Source organism: Nerophis lumbriciformis, linkage group LG30, assembly GCF_033978685.3.
Source record: "Nerophis lumbriciformis linkage group LG30, RoL_Nlum_v2.1, whole genome shotgun sequence".
Lineage (NCBI taxonomy): Eukaryota > Metazoa > Chordata > Actinopteri > Syngnathiformes > Syngnathidae > Nerophis > Nerophis lumbriciformis.
In genome coordinates, this window is record NC_084577.2 from 23,532,587 (window position 1) to 23,555,021 (window position 22,435).

Sequence of the window (22,435 nt, forward strand, 5' to 3'; positions counted from 1 at the left end):
GGCGGAGAAACAACTTGGCTATGAAAACAAATACTTGCACAAAGGCAGAAACTATGAACAACAAAAAAAACACTAACTGTGGCATTAATAAACAAAACTTACTTGGCTTGGACAAAAGGAGCAGCGTGAACGATGGACATGAAAAAAGTGTCAGAAATGTGCAGAGCATAAATGTGGGATGTCACCAGAAAGACAAACTGAAAACAATGAACTTAAATACTACAGACATGATTAACGAAAACAGGTGCGTGACTCAAAACGTGAAACAGGTGCGTGACGTGACAGGTGAAAACTAATGGGTTGCTATGGTGACAAACAAGAGTGCACAATGAGTCCAAACGTGGAACAGGTGAAACTAATGGGTAATCATGGAAACAAGACAAGGGAGTGAAAAGCCAGAAACTAAAGAGTCCAATAACTAAACAAAACATGACTAAAACAAAACATGATCACACAGACATGACAAATATGATATACTACAAATAATATTGTTACCAGTAGGGATGCACCGACACACATTTGTACACTTCCCATCCCGATACATGAATGTGGATAACCTCTGTTTCTTTTAGCATTACTATATTGTTGATTTTATGTACAGGGTGATAGAAAAAGTAACTTCGTATTTTAAAGTAATTTACTTATTATTGTACTAAAAAACATTTTAAACTTGTTTTTTAATGTAATAATGATAACAATGCGCATAATCTGAGCCAAGCCACTTTTTATGACTCTTTGGTTAAAGAGGACCTATGATAATTTTCCTCATCAACAACTTTGGATTAAAAAATGGCAAGTCGTCAAATCATAAGGTTTATGCATTAGGATGTCAGATTCCACGCAGTTTTGGATGTGTCTGAATGCTGTGGTGTTTTTTTTTTTTAAACAGTGGTTTATTTGTAATGTCACACATTGACAGTAGACTTGGGATTTATATTGAGGAGTCATTCCTTTCTAAGAGTCGTTCAAAAGACTGGCTTGTTATCATACAGTAGTGAGGTTATATTTAACTGTTTTTTTAAACAATCACTAGTATTACTTATACAAGAAGATGTAGATTAGAATCATTTAATTTACACAAATATTACTCTACGGGTGGGAATGTTTCTGAAATATTGGCTATAATTGTATTTTTTGTTGTGTTTTCATTGTAAACATTCCATAGGGCGGTGCCATATTTCCATGTTTTGGCAGTGACATCACTAGTTTGAATTTTCCCTCACCTAAAAAAATATGTAGCATTTTAAACATCATCGAAAAAAATACACAAATAATAAGTAAGAATAAAATGCATTCCTGAATACATAAAGTATCAATAAAACTACAATAAAAAATTAGGACATAATAAGAAGAATATGAGTAGAAAATTGTACTATCATACCTGGTGAGTGTACTACCGTATTTTTCGGACTATAAGTTGCAGTTTTTTTCATAGTTTGGCCGGGCTCCAGTGCGACTTATATATGGTTTTTTCCTTCTTTATTATGCATTTTCGGCAGGTGCGATTTATACTCCGGTGCGACTTATACTCCGAAAAATACGGTACTCTTTAGAATAATTAATCCAAAAAGTGAATCCAAATAAAAATGAAAAAATAAATAAATAAAATGAAACAATAAATAAATAAAAATAAAATAAAATAAAATAAACAAAAAATAACAAAAAAAATAATAAAAAAAATAAATAAATAAAAAATATATATATGTACATACATATATATTTTACACACACACACACACACACACATATATATATATTTATTTTACACACACACTCACACACACAGATATATATATATATATATATTTATTTTACATACACACACACACACACACACACACACACACACACACACACAGATATATATATATATATATTTATTTTACACACACACACACACACACACACACACACACACACACGCACACAGATATATATATATATATATATATATATATATATATATTTATTTATTTTACATACACACACACACACACACACACAGATATATATATATATATATATATATATATATATATATATTTATTTATTTTACATACACACACACACACACACACAGATATATATATATATATATATATATATATATATATATATTTATTTTACATACACACACACACACACACACACACACACACACACACACACACACACACACACACACACACACACACACACACACACACACAGATATATATGTACATTATATATTTATTTATACATCATCCATGTTTTATATGTGTGTGTGTATATTTAAAACATGTTTGATTTATTTTAAGTGTCGAGGATGTCGTTGTGGCTTGTGCAGCCCTTTGAGACACTTGTGATTTAGGGCTATATAAATAAACATTGATTGATTGATTGATTAAGTACACACACACACACACACACACACACACACACACACACACACACACACACACACACACACACATTTATATACAATTTTAAAAAGTCAATCCAGATGCTGCTAAGTTTTTTTTATTTTTTACTTTGACTCCTTTTCTAGTCCCAATTGCCACATACATGTTATATACATATTGTGTATGTTTATCATTACACTGCTCATCGTTACATCCCTAATTACTGTGGTACGACACTGGATCGGGTTGGCCCCATAGCCTGGTTACTAGTCTACATGGAGCCTTAATTCATATGGAAAAATACAAGAAAAACCATGAAAGTGCAACTATTTTCATTTAAAAAAACATGATTTTATGCTAGCATTGTAAACATAACTTAATTGTGAAGTAAAACCTAACAAAAATAATTCTAAAATGAATAAATGCATGTATATACACTACAGTATGTACTACAAACACATACAGATACAGTTTTGACAATATTCTAATAGTCTTTAGAAAACAAACAGAGGAATACAAACAAACCAATAAAAAAGCTTAACCTCTAAACGTCCCTCAGTGCCTTTTAAAGCTGATTTGGCAGCTCACAGTACATTAGCACGTCACCCCGAGTCATGTGTGTGTGTTTTAATGTGTGGGCTTGGGGACTATCGAGTGTTGGACTATCTGCTCTGAGGTGGTCAGCAGGGGAAGTAAATCTGTAACTCAGTAATCCCTAACTGCTGCTTCTCTTCCTCTTCTGCGCTCAGTTATTGACGTCTGCACGTATGAGCAACTAAAACTGCTCTCATTTTAAACAAACCATATAAGAGCACCTCCAACAGCTTGCATATTTGACTAATAGAGGTTTAAAAGAACTGATTACACGAACAAATGTCTTTGTTTGTCACAATTAGAAGATGAACTGAAATGAATGGCGTGCATGGCGGTCAACAATTTGCTGCCTGCACACACCAGAGAGAAGTCAAAAAAGAGAAGTCTAACTGGAGTAAATATTGAAGTTGCTTTTGAGAGATCTCCAAAACAAGAACTGATTTAAATACAAGTGAGTTGTTGCTATATTCCTGTTCTGCTTTTGAAAACACTGCTTTTATCACTAACTAGGGGTGTGCCGATTCAACTTTTTCAGCCACAAGCATAATAAAGCCTTGAGTATTGGCCGATACGATATCAACACGAATCCCAAATTAGAAAAGGTTTGGTCAAGTGAAAGTAGTCAAACACAGATCAATGGTAGGTATGGAAAACACTAACCTATTTATTATTAACCGTCTGGAATGGACTTATGCCGTCATTAAGTTGAAGTGGAGTGGTAATTGTTTCTTTTGGCCACAATAATTACGACGCAATAAGTTAAATGATGCGGACACTTTTGTTACCGGATACTTTCTAATACACTTCTGCTTTTAAGACTTTGTATGTGTAAGTAATATCATACCTGCCAACTTTTGAAATCAGAAAAACCTAGTAGCCAGGGTCCAGGGGCCCTTGTGGGGGGTTCAGGGGGGCGAAGCCCCCCGACGCAAAATGATTGATTGCATTCAGACAGGTTAAAATGTTGCTAAAACCATCACTTTTCTATCAGTCACAGTGACTTTTCAAAACAAAAATATTACAGCAAAAATCATATGGGTTGATTGACATGTTTATTCTGTAAGCTAACTTCAATAGTTTGAAATTATTTTTGACAGTTAATGCCAGTTATCCTGTCAACCTTTCACAAGACTTCAATTTGTTAATTGAAAGTATAAAAAGTATAAACACTTTTTACAGTAAACAAATGGTAAAACAGTACTAAACAATTCCATTTAAAAAAAAATTGGTGTCATTATTAACTTTCTGTCCAAGCTTGTATAATCTACTGCCTTGTTCAATTGTAAAAAATATTCTGTGCCTAAAATTCACATTTCTATCACAATTATCATACTGTAAACATGGTAAGCTAACTTCATTAAAATTAATAGTCCTGTCAATAGCATGGAATTACAATTCAAATGTAGTATTTTTGTAAGCCTTTCAAAAGAATTCAAAATATGAAAAATTAATGAAAATTAATTTAAGCCATCAGACACTTGAAAAGTGGCACATCACATCTCTAATGTAATCATTTTAACTTTTCAACAGAAATAGCACTGCAAAAATATTAAGGACATACTTCTGTATTTTGGTAGTTATGCTGTCAACATTTAACAAGATTTCTTCAACTTGGACTTGAAAGCATAAATAGTATAAACACTTTTAACAGTATAACAGTACTAAACAATTCCAATAGATAACATTGGTGTCATTACCTTTTTGTGGCTAAAATCCAAATTTAGCAACGGCATTAGACTTGTGTTTTTTTGTCCCAACGTGGTCTTTTACATCGCTAATTCCTCCGTGTCCGATCGAAAAATCTTGTCTGCACAAGGTGCAATTTGCGTAGTTTTCACCCTTTTTGGAACGGATAATTATTCCCGGATAGGCTTTTGAATATTCTTCACGGAATGACTGCAGTTTTCTTTTTGGTTTAAGACTCGTATTTTTCTCTGGCTGATTCCATGATCGTTCGCTCGTTTGGAAACAATGGGCAACAGGTGCCTCGTGCTTGGCAGTGGTGCTATAAATAGCCTCGCGCATGGCATTCGGAATGGCTCGATAGGAAGTTACGGGAAGCAGTGTCGATTGTGATTGTTGTTACGCGATTTCGTGAATAAAACTTAAAAAAAATTTAAAAAAAATGTAATTAATGAAAAAACGTATTTTTTATCACTGCAACCGTAACCCGGAATAGGTTGATGAAAACCGTACTAATTACGGGAAAACCGGAGTAGTTGGCAGGTATGTAATATGCAACTATATATATTTGATGCTTGTCTATTTTGACAAATGTGCTGCTTTGCACTGCAATATTGTTCAATGAAGGACACTTATTCTGTATGTCTACCTTGCGTGCTATCGTGTGCTTAGCTGTCGTGTAGCTGCTCGCTCGTGGTAGCATGTTTACCTTTTGTAAATGACTTGACTAAAATAGAAGAAAAGACCGACTTTGTGTGTTTATTGGAGGACATTTAGCTTTCAACTTTTAGTACAATACCAATATTGGAGCTGTGAGTATTGGCTGATACTGGTATCTGATATGATATCAACACAAATTAAACATACTTTTATTACATTTAGGACGTTTAGATGTAAACTGGCTGTCAAGATTTGCACAAGTAAACTGCGCTACAAGACAGACATTTTAGGTACATGGTCTGATACTTGCTTTATTTGCAGGTATCGGACCGATATCCAATATCAGCATCCAAACGGGGAATCCATGTATCTGGCTAAGAAAATATATGACCCTATTCATGCTGGCCTGGAGTAATATGCACCTCATGACGTGTGCACACAGTAAAATAATAAGCAATTATTCATAAAAATTCAATGGTATTAGTAATAAAGTAGGAATTCACATTGTATCATTTTATAGACAACTAATTAGAATACAGTGCTTTAAAAAAAAAAATCCCTTTTTTTTGTTACTTTAGAAAGAACTTCATCAATTTCCAGGAAAAACGGAGCAGTACCCTATACTGTATATACAGTAGGAATGTGAATCTATGGGCACCTTACAACTACTGGAGTGACAGTTCCATTCAAACTGATTCTCGCAATGTATTATTTGTGAATGGGTGCTTGCTTCGCAGCAGGCCCAGAATAAACTGTGACGTCCAAGCAATAATATAATGGGCTGCTTGCTATGCGGCAGGCCCATAATAAGCTGTGATGTCCAAGCAATATTATAATGGGCTGCTTGCATTGCAGCAGGACCAAAATAAACTGTGGAGTCCAAGCAATAATATAATGGACTGCTTGCTATGCAGCAGGCCCATAATAGGGTACTATAATGTCCAAGCATCAATATAATGGGCTGCTTGCATTGCAGCAGGCCCATAATAAACGGTGAAGTCCAAGCAATATTATAATGGGCAGCAGGACCATTATAATATTTTTCAAAACAGGTTCCAGGTTAGAAAAGGTCCTTCTGGTTGCATGGAGATGGCCTATAAAAATGGATTCTTAGAATTTTTTTTGTATTTGTTTTTTTAATCGATTTTTTAAGTCAGAATCGGGAGGATTAAGTATCGCAATTCGGATGTAAATCGTTTTTTTGTGCACTCCTAATGTACAGTATAAATATATATATTGCCTATGATGTTCATTTAGACTCAAGTTTACGTTGCCAAATTGTTACTAAATCCTTTTTTGAGTGTTCCGTGCATCAGAATAGGGGAATATTATTTCACGTTGAAGTCTTTGGTCTTTCTTACCTTTGAAAAGTTAGTCACTGAGATTATTAATGTGATATTCACCTTCGTGGAGTTGAACTAACTATATGATTAAAAAATACAAATACGAGCAAAACCTTTTTAGGCATTTGAGCAGAGGATGTGTTTATATCACGTAAGAGTAATTGAAATGTAAATACATCTCTTTGATCATTGTCAGCTTATGTGCTGATTGGATGCACTAAAATATGACAAAATATTGCATTTAAAATTAATAAAAAATATATTTGAGGGCACATTTGATACATTCACATCAATCCAAGGAATAAAGCATAAAAACATCTTTAAAAATGGTCCAACTGTGAAGTTAAAATCTTTTTTTCCGTCAGTGTTCATGTTCTCGATCAGTCACTAAATGATTGGTTCTTCCCACTTTCGAGTACAACATGTGGGGTTGATCGCAAGTCTAAGGTGCGCTCACCTGACACACACTACAGGAGGAACGCCACATCTTTGCCATCTTGCGGCTCAGGACGCTGTGGAGTCTCTTTGTTCCCGCCGCTCCAAACATCGCAGGCTCCTGCAGAGACGTTTTCAGCACACGACCGCTTGACTCTTTTTGCTCGACAAAGACTCACCCGATTATTCCCGCGGGGATGAGGAGGATGAGGGCGGCGAGGAGGAAGGCGAAGCCCTTCATGAAGTGCAGGGTGGCTGGGTAGAGGGAGTTGAAAAGACCACTGCCCACCAGGAAACACAAAGTCTCCACACAGGCCACGGCGGAGAAGAGTGCACCTGGCAGGGAGCACAAACTTCAGCGTGTCCACAAACTACAACCTTTGGTCAATCTTTGTACAAATATCGAGTCGCTGCGACGTTCACATGAGTAAAGTGCAGTGACGTGCGGTGAGGGTCATGGCTGGTGAGGCACTGACTTCATCACAGTCAGATTTACAAACATATGAACCCTAAAGAGTATCTTATTCACCATTTGATTGGCAGCAGTTAACGGGTTATGTTTAAAAGCTCATACCAGCATTTTCCCCTGCTTGGCACTCAGCATCAAGGGTTGGAATTTGGGGTTAAATCATCAAAAATTATTCCCGGGCGCGGCGCCGCTGCTGCCCACTGCTCCCCTCACCTCCCAGGGGGTGATCAAGGGATGGGTCAAATGCAGAGGACACATTTCATTACACCTAGTGTGTGTGTGACAATCATTGGTACTTTAACTTAACTTTAACTTTACACATACAAACTGTAGCACACAAAAAAGCACATTTAATAAAAAAAACGTTATTATGGTCTTACCTTTACACTTAAACTTTCCACGTGCAAGATTGAATCTATTTTAAAAAGTGTAACCGAGGGTTTATAAATGTCGCCTATACTGTATGAAACTACAAAATAACAAACACGGAGGCTCCAGTTTACACGAGGACCACTTTATTTACCTTCTTTCAAAAACCTCCGCTCCACTACAAAATGTCATCACTTCCGCTCTTGGCGCCTTCAAAATAAGAGCTCAAGGCATAAACTGTATAACAGCGCATAACAGGAACTTAACACCACAAATAGGAAAGCCCATAAAAATAGGTTACAAAAGTTATTTAATAAGAAGCCAAAAAGTGCAAAAACAATAATGTTCATGTTGGAGGAGTTGTGAATTAGATACACCTGCAGTCTGCAGGTGTACCTAATGTTGTGGCCCTCCAGTCATTCACAACTCCTCCAAAACGAACATTATTGTTTTTGCACTTTTAGGCTTCTTATGAAATAACTTTTTTAAATAGATTCAAGCTTGCACGTGGAAAGTTTAAGTGTGGGCTTTAGTTGATATAACAATTCTACGGCGGGGGTGCAGGAGGCGGGGCTACTGGAGCCTCAGCCAGTGCATCTTTTGCAGCCGTTTTATGATCGCTCAGCACAAGAAATACGTTACACACATACAGTTGTTGACAAAATACACTGTACATTATATACCTCAGCTAACTAAACTATGGAAATGTATAATATAATTCATATAGCAATACAGTCTCACTGCACAGCAGACCAGCAGTTAGCCGAGTCCGTCCATGTTGCGGCACTGAGTGACGTGCCTCAACTGGCTGCTGTTCACCGCACCGTCTCTTCTCAGTATTTGAACGGCAAATGTGAAAATTCAGCGATTTTGAATAAAGTTAAATGGAAAATAACTTTATAGTATAATCACTGCATACATATAACAATTTAATTATTTTTTTTTCTTTTTACATTTTTTTTCTTTCCATGATGGCAGGTGAGGCCCTGCCTCACCTGCCTCTAGTGACTGCACGTCACTGGTAAAGTGCAATAAAATGATACATTGACATGTATTCCACACTTCAAGACTTAAGCTTGAAAAGGAGCATAAATATTCATAAATATACCGGTCCGATACCAGCAGTCAGAGCAGATGACAACGATGTGAACTGAGTGGCCCATGGTGGGGGTGGTGTTATGGTATGGGCAGGCGTACTGTATGTTATTGACAACGGACGCAAGCGCATTTAATTGATAGCTTTCTGAATGCACAGAGATACCGTGACGAGATCCTGAGGCCCATTGTTGTGCCATTCACCCGAGACCATCACCTCATGTTGCAGCATGACAATGCACGGCCCCATAATGCAGGGATCTGTACACAATTCCTGGAAGCTGAACACTACCCAGTTGTTGCATGGCCAGCATACTCAGCGGACATGTCACCCATTGAGCATGTTTGGGATGCTGTGGATCGGCGTATACGACAGCGTGTTCCAGTTCCTGCCAATATCCAGCAACTTGGCACAGCCATTGAAGAGGAGTGGACCAACAGTCCACAGGCCTAGGGGTGTAACGGTACACAAAAATGTAGGTTCGGTACGTACCTCGGTTTAGAGGTCACGGTTCGGTTCATTTTCGGTATAGTAAGAAAACAACAAAATATAAATTTTTGGGTTATTTATTTACCAAATTTGCAAAATCTTCCACCAAAAATATTTTTCTTATTGGAATATTTGATGTGAAGTAATCCGAACCTTGGATGGGTCAATAATTCATAATAACATTGATTTTGATTCAATACTATGTTTTGAGCAATGACAGTTTGAAAAAAAAAAAAAAACAGCTTTGTTTTATTAGTCAACATTGCAACTTTTTCTAAATTACAGTTAAGCTTTTTAATTTCACTTTTGTTATGTTTTTGTTTATTTTAATAGTATTTTTAGAATGTGCCGTGGGCCTTTAAAAACATTAGTTGTGGGCCGCAAATGGCCTCCGGAGCACACTTTTGACACCCCTGCTATAGATAATAAAAGATTAAATCTGATAAATCTATGGCTAAAAAGCAGAGCCTGGCGACGCATGCGCGTTTATCATAACTCTCTCTCTCTCTCTCTCTGTCTCTGCCCCTCCCTCACCAATGCTGCTGCTGCGCACAATTTGTTTTGTTTTTAACCCCTTCTTAACCCTTAACGTACATTGAAAATACACACAACCCTAACTCAAAATGCCGGACATTTGAGGCATTTAAGAAACTCTGCCCTGACAGCTCCGCAAAAGAGGACATGTCCGGTGAAAAGAGGACGTATGGTCAGTCTATCGTAGCCCGTTAGCTGCTAGCATGCCGAGTGTTGTGTCTCGGTGTGCATTGTTTACATAACGTGCGTTACGCTACTTAATATGTCCGTGTGGAAACTCGTTCGGTACACCTCCGAACCGAACCGACACCCCCGTACCGAAACAGTTCAATACAAATAGACGTACCGTTACACCCCTACACAAGCCACAATCAACAACCTGGTCAACTCTATGCCAATGAGATGTGTTGCACTGTGTGAGGCAAATGGTGGTCACACCAGATACTGACTGATATTCTGACCCCCCCAGACCCCGGATAAAGCAAAACTACACATTTCAGAGTCACACCTGTGCAATAATCATGCTGTTTAATCAGCATCTTGATATGCCACACCTGGGAGGTGGGATGGATTATCTTGGCAAAGAAGAAATGCTCACTAACACAGATTTAGACAGATTTGTCAACAATATTTGAGAGGAATAGTTTTTTTGTGTATCTATTCAAAGTTTTAGATCTTTGAGTTCCACTCATGAAAAATAGGAGCAAAAATGTTTGTATTTTAGTCGGTATATATACTTCTTTTTTTCAGAGGGACATAAACATTGTGTACCTGTAAAACGATGCTGTTCGTTTGCCGTGAGTGACGAGACTCACCTTGCTCGGACTGGCTCACCAACTTGGACAGCTTGGACCTCAGCACAGGTGTGACAGCCACAAAGAGGAAGGATAGACCGTAACCTGTTGATGGGCAAAGTGGGCAGTTCTTCATTCTGGTATTTGAGTATAAATTGTAGATGAGATTTATGATGGCTGCTAACCTGTGAACACGAGCTGGGTGTTGTAGGCCACAGAGAAAACCACCAGCCCGGCGATGTTGGAGGCCAGGCTAATGACGGCCACCCACGAGTCCTCCAGCCAGTACTGCAGGAACCTCAGCCCGAGCAGGCTGCTCAGGTAGGCCAGGTGGAGGGCCGCCGAGCCGTAGCCGACGAGGGCCGGCCCCCAACACAGCGGCGGGCTCAGCTCGTACAGAACAAACAGCTCGCGGCTCCCGGTGTGCACGGTCACCGCCAGGAAAAAGCAGAGCATGTAGAGCCACAGTGCGCATCTCCGGAACCTACCGCCCGCCTCGTTGCCCCCGGTGGAGAAAATGTGCCACACGGCCTTGTGGTGGCGGAGGGTGAGAAGCTTGGCGCTCGGGTCTTTCACGACCGATTCTGGCACGAACAGGAACGCGTACAGAGCTGACGCCAGGCTAGTGGCCAGAGCCAACCAGAAGGGGTTGATATAGCTAGACAGTAACAAACACAAGATAGTGTGTTAACTGTACAATTGTAATTATATACATTTGCCGACGATAGAGCTCTCATTACTATCGTTATATCGGGATAATGCATGTTGATGACACATTCTAGCTGTGTCCTGCAAATTTGACCGACAAACGAACGACCGCATCCTCACGGCTAACGTCCCTCAACAGTGCGAAGCTTTCTAAGTATTTTTTTTATAAGTATCATTATCACTGGAGGATAAGGACAAGATAAACACGTTACAATTCACACTGTAGGAGGGTACAAGAAGCCATGCTAACTGCTAAACTAGAGCTCTTGAATGTAAACAAAGATGGGCGGCTCAATATAACAGTAGCGATACCAAGTGTAGTATCAGTATGTGGCCTACAGTAATTACTGTAGATTTTTATGTATATATATATATATATATATATATATATATATATATATATATACATATACATATACATATATACATATACATATATATATATATATATATGTATATGTGTGTGTGTGTATTTATAAATATACTTATATAGTACATATATACACATACACATGTATATATATATATATATATATATAATATAAGACTCTCACTATTATGTTAGATCCACTATGGACTGAACTCTCACAATATTATGCTAGATCCACTCGATGTCCATTGCACCGGTCGCCCAAGGTTTTTCATTGTCCCATTGGGTTGAGTTTTTCCTTGCCCTGATGTGGGATCTGAGCCGAGGATGTCGTTGTGGCTTGTGCAGCCCTTTGAGACACTCGTGATTTAGGGCTATATAAGTAAACATTGATTGATTAATATATTTATTTTGTATTCATTTTATATCTATGTAAAAATATGTATGTATATTTTTTTATTTTCAATATAAATACATATGTATGTATATTTTTTTCAATTCATTTTTTCCTCTTTATTTGTTACACAGGACAATGCACATCAATGAACATATAACATGTAAATGTGCCAGATTCCTTGTTAGGAAATAAGTTCCTGGACACACGAAGACAAAGGGCAAAATCCAAGGGTTTTATACCAAGGTAAAAGTATTGAGTAAATAAAATATTGATAAATAAATAATTAATAGTGTTCCATTGCCATCCTGTATATTTGTCAGAATATAATTATGTATCGATATCAGTATTGGTATGACCAATCGGTACGATACCCAAATTTTAGTATCGCCCACAACTAATGTAAAGTATCCACACAACAGAAGAATAAGTACTTATTACATTTGAACAGAAGTGTAGATAGAAACATGTTACAACAAAAGTATTAACAATAAATTAGCAAAAACAATAATAGTTTTGAGAAAATAGTACAACTGGAAATATCTGCTCGGGCTAGCATGCTAAAGTTAACATGCTAACGTTTTTATGTTAGTATTTTAGCTAATTATGTATGTTTGTTCCTAAAAATCATGTATTTTTGTACTTGGCACCATCTTAAAAATATGTACACTTTTTAGCATGCTAACATTTTATGTTAGCATTTTAGCTAATTTTGTTTGTTTAAACATTAAAATCATAGTTTTGGATACTTTGTGCCATTGTAGAAGTATGCTCACTTCTTCTACAATAGCATGCAAATGTTAACATGCTAAGGTTTTATGCTATCATTTTTGCTAATTTTGTTTATATAAATTTACAAATCATGAATTTTGATACTTGCTGTCATCTGGCAAGTATAATACTTGGTTTTATGCCAGCTATTTCGCTTCGGTCAACCTAGGCCCAGAGGTTCAGGGCACAGATAGCAGGCCCATTAACATTTCCGTGGGAATTTTCTACTTACCCTTGCATCCGCTTCCACTGGCCTCCAATGATGCTGGCGAACATCCCTGAAAGACCGATACAAGACTCCAAAACCGCCACTCTGAAGGTGCGTGCCTTTCTGTCGCTGGTGTCCGCCACATATGCAAAGCAGGCAGCCAGGATGGCGTTGAAGTCGCCCGAAAGTCCACTGAGCAGTCTGCCTACCAGAAGATAGGCCACGGGCAGCTTCAGGTACATCACCACCAAGTAGACCACCACTTGGATGGCCAGGCCCACGCAGGGGATGATGAGGACTGGCCTCCGACCGGCAAAGTCGCTCCATGAGCCCAGGAGAGGAACCACTAGCAGGCCAAGAGAAAAGCCTGCTAGATTGATATAAAAGTTCCAGTGTGCTGTCAGGGTTTCCACCTCCTTAGACGAAGAAGAAGAAAAAACAAAATAAGCAACAAAAATGGTGCTGTCAAATTATTATTTTTTGATTCAGATTATTGACACTTTTGAATTGTGATTAATCACAGTAAATTACTTGCTTGTAAAATTTAAAGTGACTATAAGAAATACCCCAATATTTCATAAAACAATAACAATTTAGTGTTAAAAAGTATTACTAAATCAAAATACAATAAATATTAGATAATTATACAATTGTTACAAATTTAAATAAAAGTGCTGTTAAATGATTACATTTTTTAATACGAATAATCACATTTTTTAATTCTGATAAATTATGATAAATCACAGTAAATTATTTGCTTGCAAAATTTAAATTAACGTTAAAAAATACCCCAATAGTTTATAGTATTAAAAAGTGTTACTAAATCAAATTTGAAAAAAATTAATGATTATACAGTACAATTTCAAAAAATAAAAATACTAGCGCTGTCAAATGATTAATCACACCTTTGAATTCTGATTGATGATTATTTACGGCAATCACAGTAAATTACATATGGCAACATTTAAATTAACTTTCAAAAATACCCCAATATTTGACAAAATATTAACTTATTAGTATTAAAAAGTATTACCAAATCCAATTTTACAAAGTAAATGACTAGACAGGACATCCATCCATCCATTTTTTACCGCTTGTCCCTCTCGGGGTCGAGGGGGTGCTGGAGCCTATCCAGTTGTTAAAAATAAAAATACCAGTGCTGTCAAATGATTAAATGTTTTAATCCGATTAATCACACTTTAGAATTCTGATTATTGATTATTTGATCACAGTAAATTACTTGCCGAAAATATCAATAAAAACATATACACTTATTAGTATTAAAAATGTTACTAAACCAAATAAAGTATATAAATAAAGTAAATTAATGATTAAATTATGTTTAAAAAATCAGTGATTTCCAGCGTGGAACTGTCATAGGATGCCACCTGTGCAACAAATCCAGTCGTGAAATTTCCTCGCTCCTAAATTTTCCAAAGTCAACTATTATAAGAAAATGGAAGAGTTTGGGAACAACAGCAACTCAGCCACGCAGTGGTAGGCCACGTAAACTGACAGAGAGGGGTCAGCGGATGCATAGTGCAAAGACTTTCTGCACAGTCAGTTGCTACAGAGCTCCAAATGTCATGTGACCTTCCAATTAGCCCACGTACAGTACGCAGATAGTTTCAGAAAATGGGTTTCCATGGCCGGGCAGCTGCATCTAAGCCATACATCACCAGGTCCAATGCAAAGCGTCGGATGCAGTGGTGTAAAGAATGTCGCCACTGGACTCTAGAGCAGTGGAGACGTGTTCTCCGGAGGGATGAATCACACTTTTCCATCTGGAACTCTGATGGATGAGTCTGGCTTTGGAGGTTGCCAGGAGAACGGTACATTTCGGACTGCATTGTTCAGAGTGGGAAATTTGCTGGAGGAGGAATTATGGTGTGGGGTTGTTTTTCAGGAGTTGGGTTTGGCCCCTTAGTTCCAGTGAAAGGAACTTTGAATGCTCCAGGATACCAAAACATTTTGGACAATTCCATGCTTCCAACCTTGTGGGAACAGTTTGGAGCGGGGCCCCTTCCTCTTCCAACATGACTGTGCACCAGTGCACAAAGCAAGGTCCATAAAGACATAGATGGCAGGGTCTGGTGTGGATGAATTTGACTGGCCTGCACAGAGTCCTGACCTGAACCCGATAGGACACCTTTGGGATGAATTAGAACGGAGACTGAGAGCCAGGCCTTCTCGACCAACCTCTGTGTGTGACCTCACCAATCATCTGGGAGAATGGACAAAAATTCCTATAAACACACTCCGCAACCTTGTGGACAGCCTTCCCAGAATAGTTGACCGACATCATATTGAACCCTATGGGTTAGGAATGGGATGTCACTCATACTTGCCAACCCTCCCGAATTTTCCGGGAGACTCACGAATTTCAGTGCCTCTCCCGAAAATCTCCCGGGACAACCATTCTCCCGAATTTCTCCCGATTTTCAGCCGGACTTAAGGCACGCCCCCTCCAGGTCCGTGCGGACCTGAGTGAGGACAGCCTGTCGTCACGTCCACTCTTTACTTCATACTTCAGAACCGACTCCCACACTTGCCGTCAGGTTGCGCAATATGTTTAAAAAGAAACCACAGAGCACTATAGTGTTCTGTGGTTACTTTTTGGTTGGCCAACGGTTTATTTTGTATTGTGCACCCTGACGGCAAGTGTGGGAGTCGGTTCTGAAGTATGAAGTAAAAAGATGTAACTTCATCACCTCGCCTGGTTATTGACTCCAACCCAGAATATTACACTGCACATACCTATGCTCCTTCAAAGGCTGTGCTACTGGCTGCAAAGCATTGCACTTTCAAATACAACAATGAGTAGAGAGGAGTGTTATGTGTGTGTGTATGTGTAAATAAATGAACACTGAAATTCAAGTATTTATTTTATATATATATATATAATAAAATACATATTTATATATACTGTAGCTAGAATTCACACAGATTCTGCACAGTCAGTTGCTACAGAGCTCCAAATGTCATGTGACCTTCCAATTAGCCCACGTATATATATATATATATATATATATATATATATATATATATAAAATAAATACTTGACTTTCAGTGAATTCTAGCTACAGTATATATAAATATGTATTTTATTATATATATATAAAATAAATACTTGAATTTCAGTGTTCATTTATTTACACATTTCTAGCTATAAATATACTCCCCCCCTTAACCCCGCCCCCACCCACCTCACCGTCCCCAAATCTCCCGAATTTGGAGGTCTCAAGGTTGGCAAGTATGATGGCACTTGAAGTTCATATGTGAGTCAAGGCAAGTGGCCAAATACTTTTGGCAATATGGTGTATATATATAAAATATATGTATGTATGTATGTGTATATGGGGCAGGGCCGACATCCGGGCAACTGAGCTACATACGGGTTCTTCGAGCCATAGCAACCTGACTGGCGTTGAAAACAAACCGTCGCCATTACTCTTTAACCTGTCGACCTGCGCTGATTAAACCCATCATTCTGCCTCCAAAATGCCAAAAAAACGTGTCATTTTTGGTTGTGCAAACCACAACTGGAAACAGGGAAAACAAAGGTCGTATTTTGTTCTGCCAAAGCGTGCTAAAAGCCCACAGAGACGAGACGAATGGCTCGCAGCTTTACACCGGGAAAACGAGGACGGTTCTCACTGGAGTCCCCCAAAATCCCGGGTCGTGTGTTCGGATCACTTCGTTTCTGGTAAATATAAGGAACAAAAATCCACCTTCTTAACCACAACTTGGCTATACCGTCCATGCTAATGTTGAACCCGTTGAATTTTTACTGAATAACGTTCGACAGCTGAAGTTGTTGTTGTTGCACAACAATAACATACGGTATAAAGGCTATTTCCAGTAATTCAGCAAATAATAAATCATAATACTGAACTGAATTTGAATGAGCTCTCTACAGATATAATAAATATACAGATACTGGTAGCCACCGTGTCATCCTTATTATCATTTATCAACATACCTTGGGTGATTTAACAATTTTTATGTGATTTATTCGTTATATAACAACCGAAGCTAACAACCGACCTGGTGCGCTTGTGAGGTAGACATAAAGATTTCCAAATTCCATGTCCGGCCATTGTGTAGGATTATCATCTGCTGGAAGGCGGTAAGGGCAGTCGTTTAATCCAACTACAGAACATTTTAACTCGTATCTTAACCTAGCCTCACTGGAAAGACTATTTACATAATCATACGCCATTTTAGAACAGTTTAAAATGCCGTGAAACCTCGTTAAATGCCTTTTCTGTCAATGCTGTGTTCGCTGTGAGCTGGTTTGTTTTCAACGAATTCAATATGGCGACTGCGTTGCTAGGGGATTGGAGGGCGGAAGTGACGTAGGTCCACCCTCGCCCATATATAAAATCTTTTATTTACACTCCAATACAGTAGGTGACGCAAATGCTCCTGTAACGTCGAGTACCGCCGCCATATTGCAAAAAGTAGAAGAAGAAGAAACACAACAAACTAAATAAGTACCTATTGGAGCGTAAATCTGTGGGCCAGTCATTTATATTAAATGATATTGGCAATAAAAAGTATTAAAACTGTACCTTTTCAAGAGCGTCGGGTTTGGCGGAGCTGTTTCCACATGCCGGCCTCTTGGAGGCGTTGTAGCCGACGTCCTCGCTGATTCTGTCCCACAGATACTGAGTGAATAGCGGCGCTTGTAGAGCCACAGCAAACACGGACAGGAACATAACGGGCTCCACCGACACCGGCAGAGGGCATGCGAACGGCGGCCCCGCTGACCGAGCGCTCGGTGGCGGCAACTGCAAATCGTCCTCCGAGTGGCCGAAAGAGGCCGCGGCGTTGTCCGCTACGTCGCCGGCTTCCAGCTCCTCATCGCCGGGGAGGATAGCCGCGGTGTCCGGCTCGAACATGTTGACTCGTAACGAACAAACACGAAGTAAAAACTTGACTTGGTTGCTGCCAACCTTTCTGTTAACACATTTTGACGAAGCTTTTTTTGTACCTCTTAACGCTTTTAATGGTTATTATAAAAGTTAAGGGAAGCGTTACTATTCGAAACAAGGAAGTCAGGCCATATATGGTAACATAGCGACACCACCTGGACAAATAGGATAATTACTCCCTCTTCCCGGCCAAAGCATTAGGTACACTCACAAGTAGGGATATAACGATTAAAACAAATCTAATCACGGTTATTGTGACCAAAATAATCAGGGTTATCGTTATTATTGTGGTATTGTTGAATGGGCTCAAAAAGTACTTAAACACTATGTTGATTAATTCGTTTTTTTGATACAAAAGCTTTTTTGACACTGAATTTAAGTAACTGAATCATGCTAATATCAATGAATATACATTTGAGAGCAACATTCTTGTCTTTAAAAATTCAGTTTGTCAAAATGTAGTCTTTAAAAATTCAGTGCATAACGATTCAGTGTTCAAAATTTCCGTGCAGAGATATTTGTTGCTTCAAAGCTTAAGACTCACTTCCGGTTGACCCGTGTCACGTGACTTTTGATTGATTGATTGATTGAAACTTTTATTAGTAGATTGCACAGTTCAGTACATATTCTGTACAATTGACCACTAAATGGTAACACCCGAATAAGTTTTTCAACTTGTTTAAATCGGGGTCCACGTAATCAATTTATGGTATATGGACTGAAAGCCCGACACCTCATTGGTTGCTTCTGAGACAGGATTGATGCTTCAGTCCTAGTTTACCAAAAGTGGAAGAATATTATATATCAGCATATATTATATACTGTATATATGATATGTAAATATTACATATATGTTATATTTATAATGCTACTATGGTAAATTTTTAGTCTACTTTATACCTTTTGTTTTCGGCCTCTTTTTGTGCCCTTGTGTGCATTATCCTTTCCATCCTTTGTAACTAAGCTACTGTGTGGAACAATTTCCCTTGTGGATCAATAAAGTTTGTCTAAGTCTAAGTCCAGGTGGGTCTTGAGTTTTGAAGCAACAAATATTAATGCACTGAATTCTTACACACTATATTTTAGCAAACTACATTTGACCATTTTCTAAAATTTTGCTCACAAATTGTTATTGAATGAAGTAAAAACAAAATCAGTTCACAAAATTAAAATACAAAAAATCAGTCACATAAATTCAGTGTAAAAAACAACTTTCGCAATAAAGACACCAATTAACTTCCTTATACTCACACTAACATATTTTAACCATGTATCTTATTTTTTCAAAAAACTAAAATAAATCGACACACAATATACTTTATTGGCAGACGAAACATTGAATATTGTTCTGGCTTAATAAGAGCCTTATTGTTTTAGTTGTGTGTTTATCTTCTAACGTTTTAATTTGTAAACAATTTTAGAAAGCTTTTTATTCATTTTTCATTCAGTTTAAACAAGTTTCGATCCCTACTCACAAGTTGTGAATTGTTTTATATTCTGTATAAATGTGGCTTACTTACCGTATTTTTCGGACCATAAGTCGCAGTTTTTTTCATAGTTTGGCCGGGCTCCAGTGCGACTTATATATGTTTTTTTCCTTCTTTATTATGCATTTTCGGCAGGTGCGACTTATACTCCGGTGCGACTTATACTCCGAAAAATACGGTATATTTATGTTGTATTTTTTATACGTTAATAGATTTATAATAATACTATTACTAGTAACTAGGGATGTCTGATAATGGCTTTTTGCCGATATCCGATATTCCCATATTATCCAACTCTTTAAATACCGATACCGATATCAACCGATATCATCCGATATATGCAGTCGTGGAATTAACACATTATTATTAGGGATGTCCGATAATGGCTTTTTGCCGATATCCGATATTCCGATATTGTCCAACTCTTTAATTACCGATACCGATATCAACCGATACCAATATCAACCGATATATACAGTCGTGGAATTAACACATTATTATGCCTAATTTGGACAACCAGATATGGTGAAGATAAGGTACTTTTAAAATTTTTTTATAAAATAAAATAAGATAAATAAATTAAAAACATTTTCTTGAATAAAAAAAAAAGTAAAACAATATAAAAACAGTTACATAGAAACTAGTAATTAATGAAAATTAGTAAAATTAACTGTTAAAGGTTAGTACTATTAGTGGACCAGCAGCACGCACAATCATGTGTGCTTACGGACTGTATCCCTTGCAGACTGTATTGATATATATTGATATATAATGTAGGAACCAGAATATTAATAACAGAAAGAAACAACCCTTTTGTGTGAATGAGTGTAAATGGGGGAAGGAGGTTTTTTGGGTTAGTGTACTAATTGTAAGTGTATCTTGTGTTTTTTATGTTGATTTAATAAATAAAAAATAAAAAAAATACCGATAATAAAAAAACCCAATACCGATAATTTCCGATATTACATTTTAACGCATTTATCGTCTCTAATTATTATGCCTAATTTGGACAACCAGGTATGGTGAAGATAAGGTACTTTTTTAGAAAATGTATAAAATAAGATAAATAAATTAAAAACATTTTCTTGAATAAAAAAGAAAGTAAAACAATATAAAAACAGTTTCATAGAAACTAGTAATTAATGAAAATGAGTAAAATTAACTGTTAAAGGTTAGTACTATTAGTGGACCAGCAGCACGCACAATCATGTGTGCTTACGGACTGTATCCCTTGCAGACTGTATTGATATATATTGATATATAATGTAGGAACCAGAATATTAATAACAGAAAGAAACAACCCTTTTGTGTGAATGAGTGTAAATGGGGGAGGGAGGTTTTTTTTGGGTTGGCGCACTAATTGTAAGTGTATCTTGTCTTTTTTATGTTGATTTAATAAAAAAAAAAGAAACCCAAAAAACCCGATACCGATAATAAAAAAAAAACGATACAGATAATTTCCGATATTACATTTTAACGCATTTATCGGCAGGCCGATATTATCGGACATCTCTACTAGTAACAATACATAATGTAGTAATTGTATATAATCACTTTATTGACAGTGTATAATTATGGTAGTTTCCAGTGTAGTTGAACTTGCAGTGCACATATGCAAACAGCTGTCTCTTTTATTTTGACTAAATGAATGAGAAATTACATTATTTCCATGACTTCAAATGTACCTAATATTGTTTCTGGTGAATGCATAATACCACAAAAAATACAACTTTATGTGACTTTTAAAAAGTTAATATAATCCTAGACTGGATGCAATCCTACTCAAGGTCACAAAAGTATTTTTTTTAACCCTTTTGTTGTCCTTTTATTTTGTAGGTGAGATATAAACACAAACGGTTGTCTCCATGAAACACAAACATAAAGGTAAGTGTTTAAGCAGACGGACACATTCAATGCACTTAAGTAGCTCTTTTACTTCAAGAAGGATTTTAAAAGGTTCATAATTAAAACGTCTGCATTGCTGGCCCCTGCAGACACAAGCTGCACGGAATGTTTGGTAATTAGATAATTACACTAGATATAATGACACTGTGACTAGAATGAGACAGTCAGAGGTTACAAAGAAGAACATAGCTAGGACTTGTAATCTCGCTAGAAAGATGTCTCTGGCCCCCTGCCTGCGAGAGTCTATGATGAGAGATATAGCAGATTAGTCTCGCTTAACAAGTGGCTGGCTAGCTTTTGTAGACAACAGGGACTAACGTTTATTGATAATTGGCTCTCTTTCTGGGGCAAACCGGGCTTGTTGATGAGGGACGGCCTTCACCCTAACCAGGAAGGCGCCATCATCCTGCCTAGTAACATAGACTATTGTTTGAGTCACACTTGACTAACTACACTAGAGCAAGCCCGGTCACAGGCAATTACAGTGTCTGTTAGTCCGGGTGAGGAGTCAGTTAAGCTAGAACTAGCCAGCGCCAGGCTGGAAAATCCCTGCACACATAGCATTTCTCCTAGAATAATACACAACTCACATAATGTTTTTTCTGCAGTGACTGTGCCAGAGGTGGACATGCATTTTACTGAGGTGGCAAATTATGACGCGTTCAGTGTATCGCAGCACCAAGCAAACAATCTGAAGATTCCAGTCATATCAATTCCTAAATATGGTCGAAATTATTTAAAGCGCACTACGCAAAATAAACAACATTATTAGTATTACTACTACAGATAACTTTAACACAAATTC

The 22,435-nt window shown here is 37.5% G+C and overlaps 1 protein-coding gene across 3 annotated transcripts in view; it reads right to left on the bottom strand.

The window, feature by feature from the left end:
* The window catches only part of slc46a1 (solute carrier family 46 member 1), a 32,796-nt gene extending 14,441 nt beyond the window's left edge, over positions 1-18,355 (bottom strand). For 2 of the 3 annotated variants that reach the window (XM_061925823.1, XM_061925824.1), the window contains exons 1-6: positions 17,876-18,355; positions 13,326-13,717; positions 11,036-11,508; positions 10,872-10,955; positions 7,279-7,435; positions 7,122-7,220 (exon numbers count right to left, since the gene is read on the bottom strand). In XM_061925823.1, coding sequence (XP_061781807.1) covers positions 7,169-7,220; positions 7,279-7,435; positions 10,872-10,955; positions 11,036-11,508; positions 13,326-13,717; positions 17,876-18,205 — 1,488 coding nt within the window. In that variant the 5' untranslated portion in view covers positions 18,206-18,355 and the 3' untranslated portion in view covers positions 7,122-7,168. Of the gene's footprint in view, positions 1-6,904; positions 7,221-7,278; positions 7,436-10,871; positions 10,956-11,035; positions 11,509-13,325; positions 13,718-17,875 lie in introns of those variants that run through there. The other variant, XM_061925821.1, reaches the window with a different exon arrangement.
* Between the last annotated feature and the right edge of the window lie 4,080 nt (positions 18,356-22,435).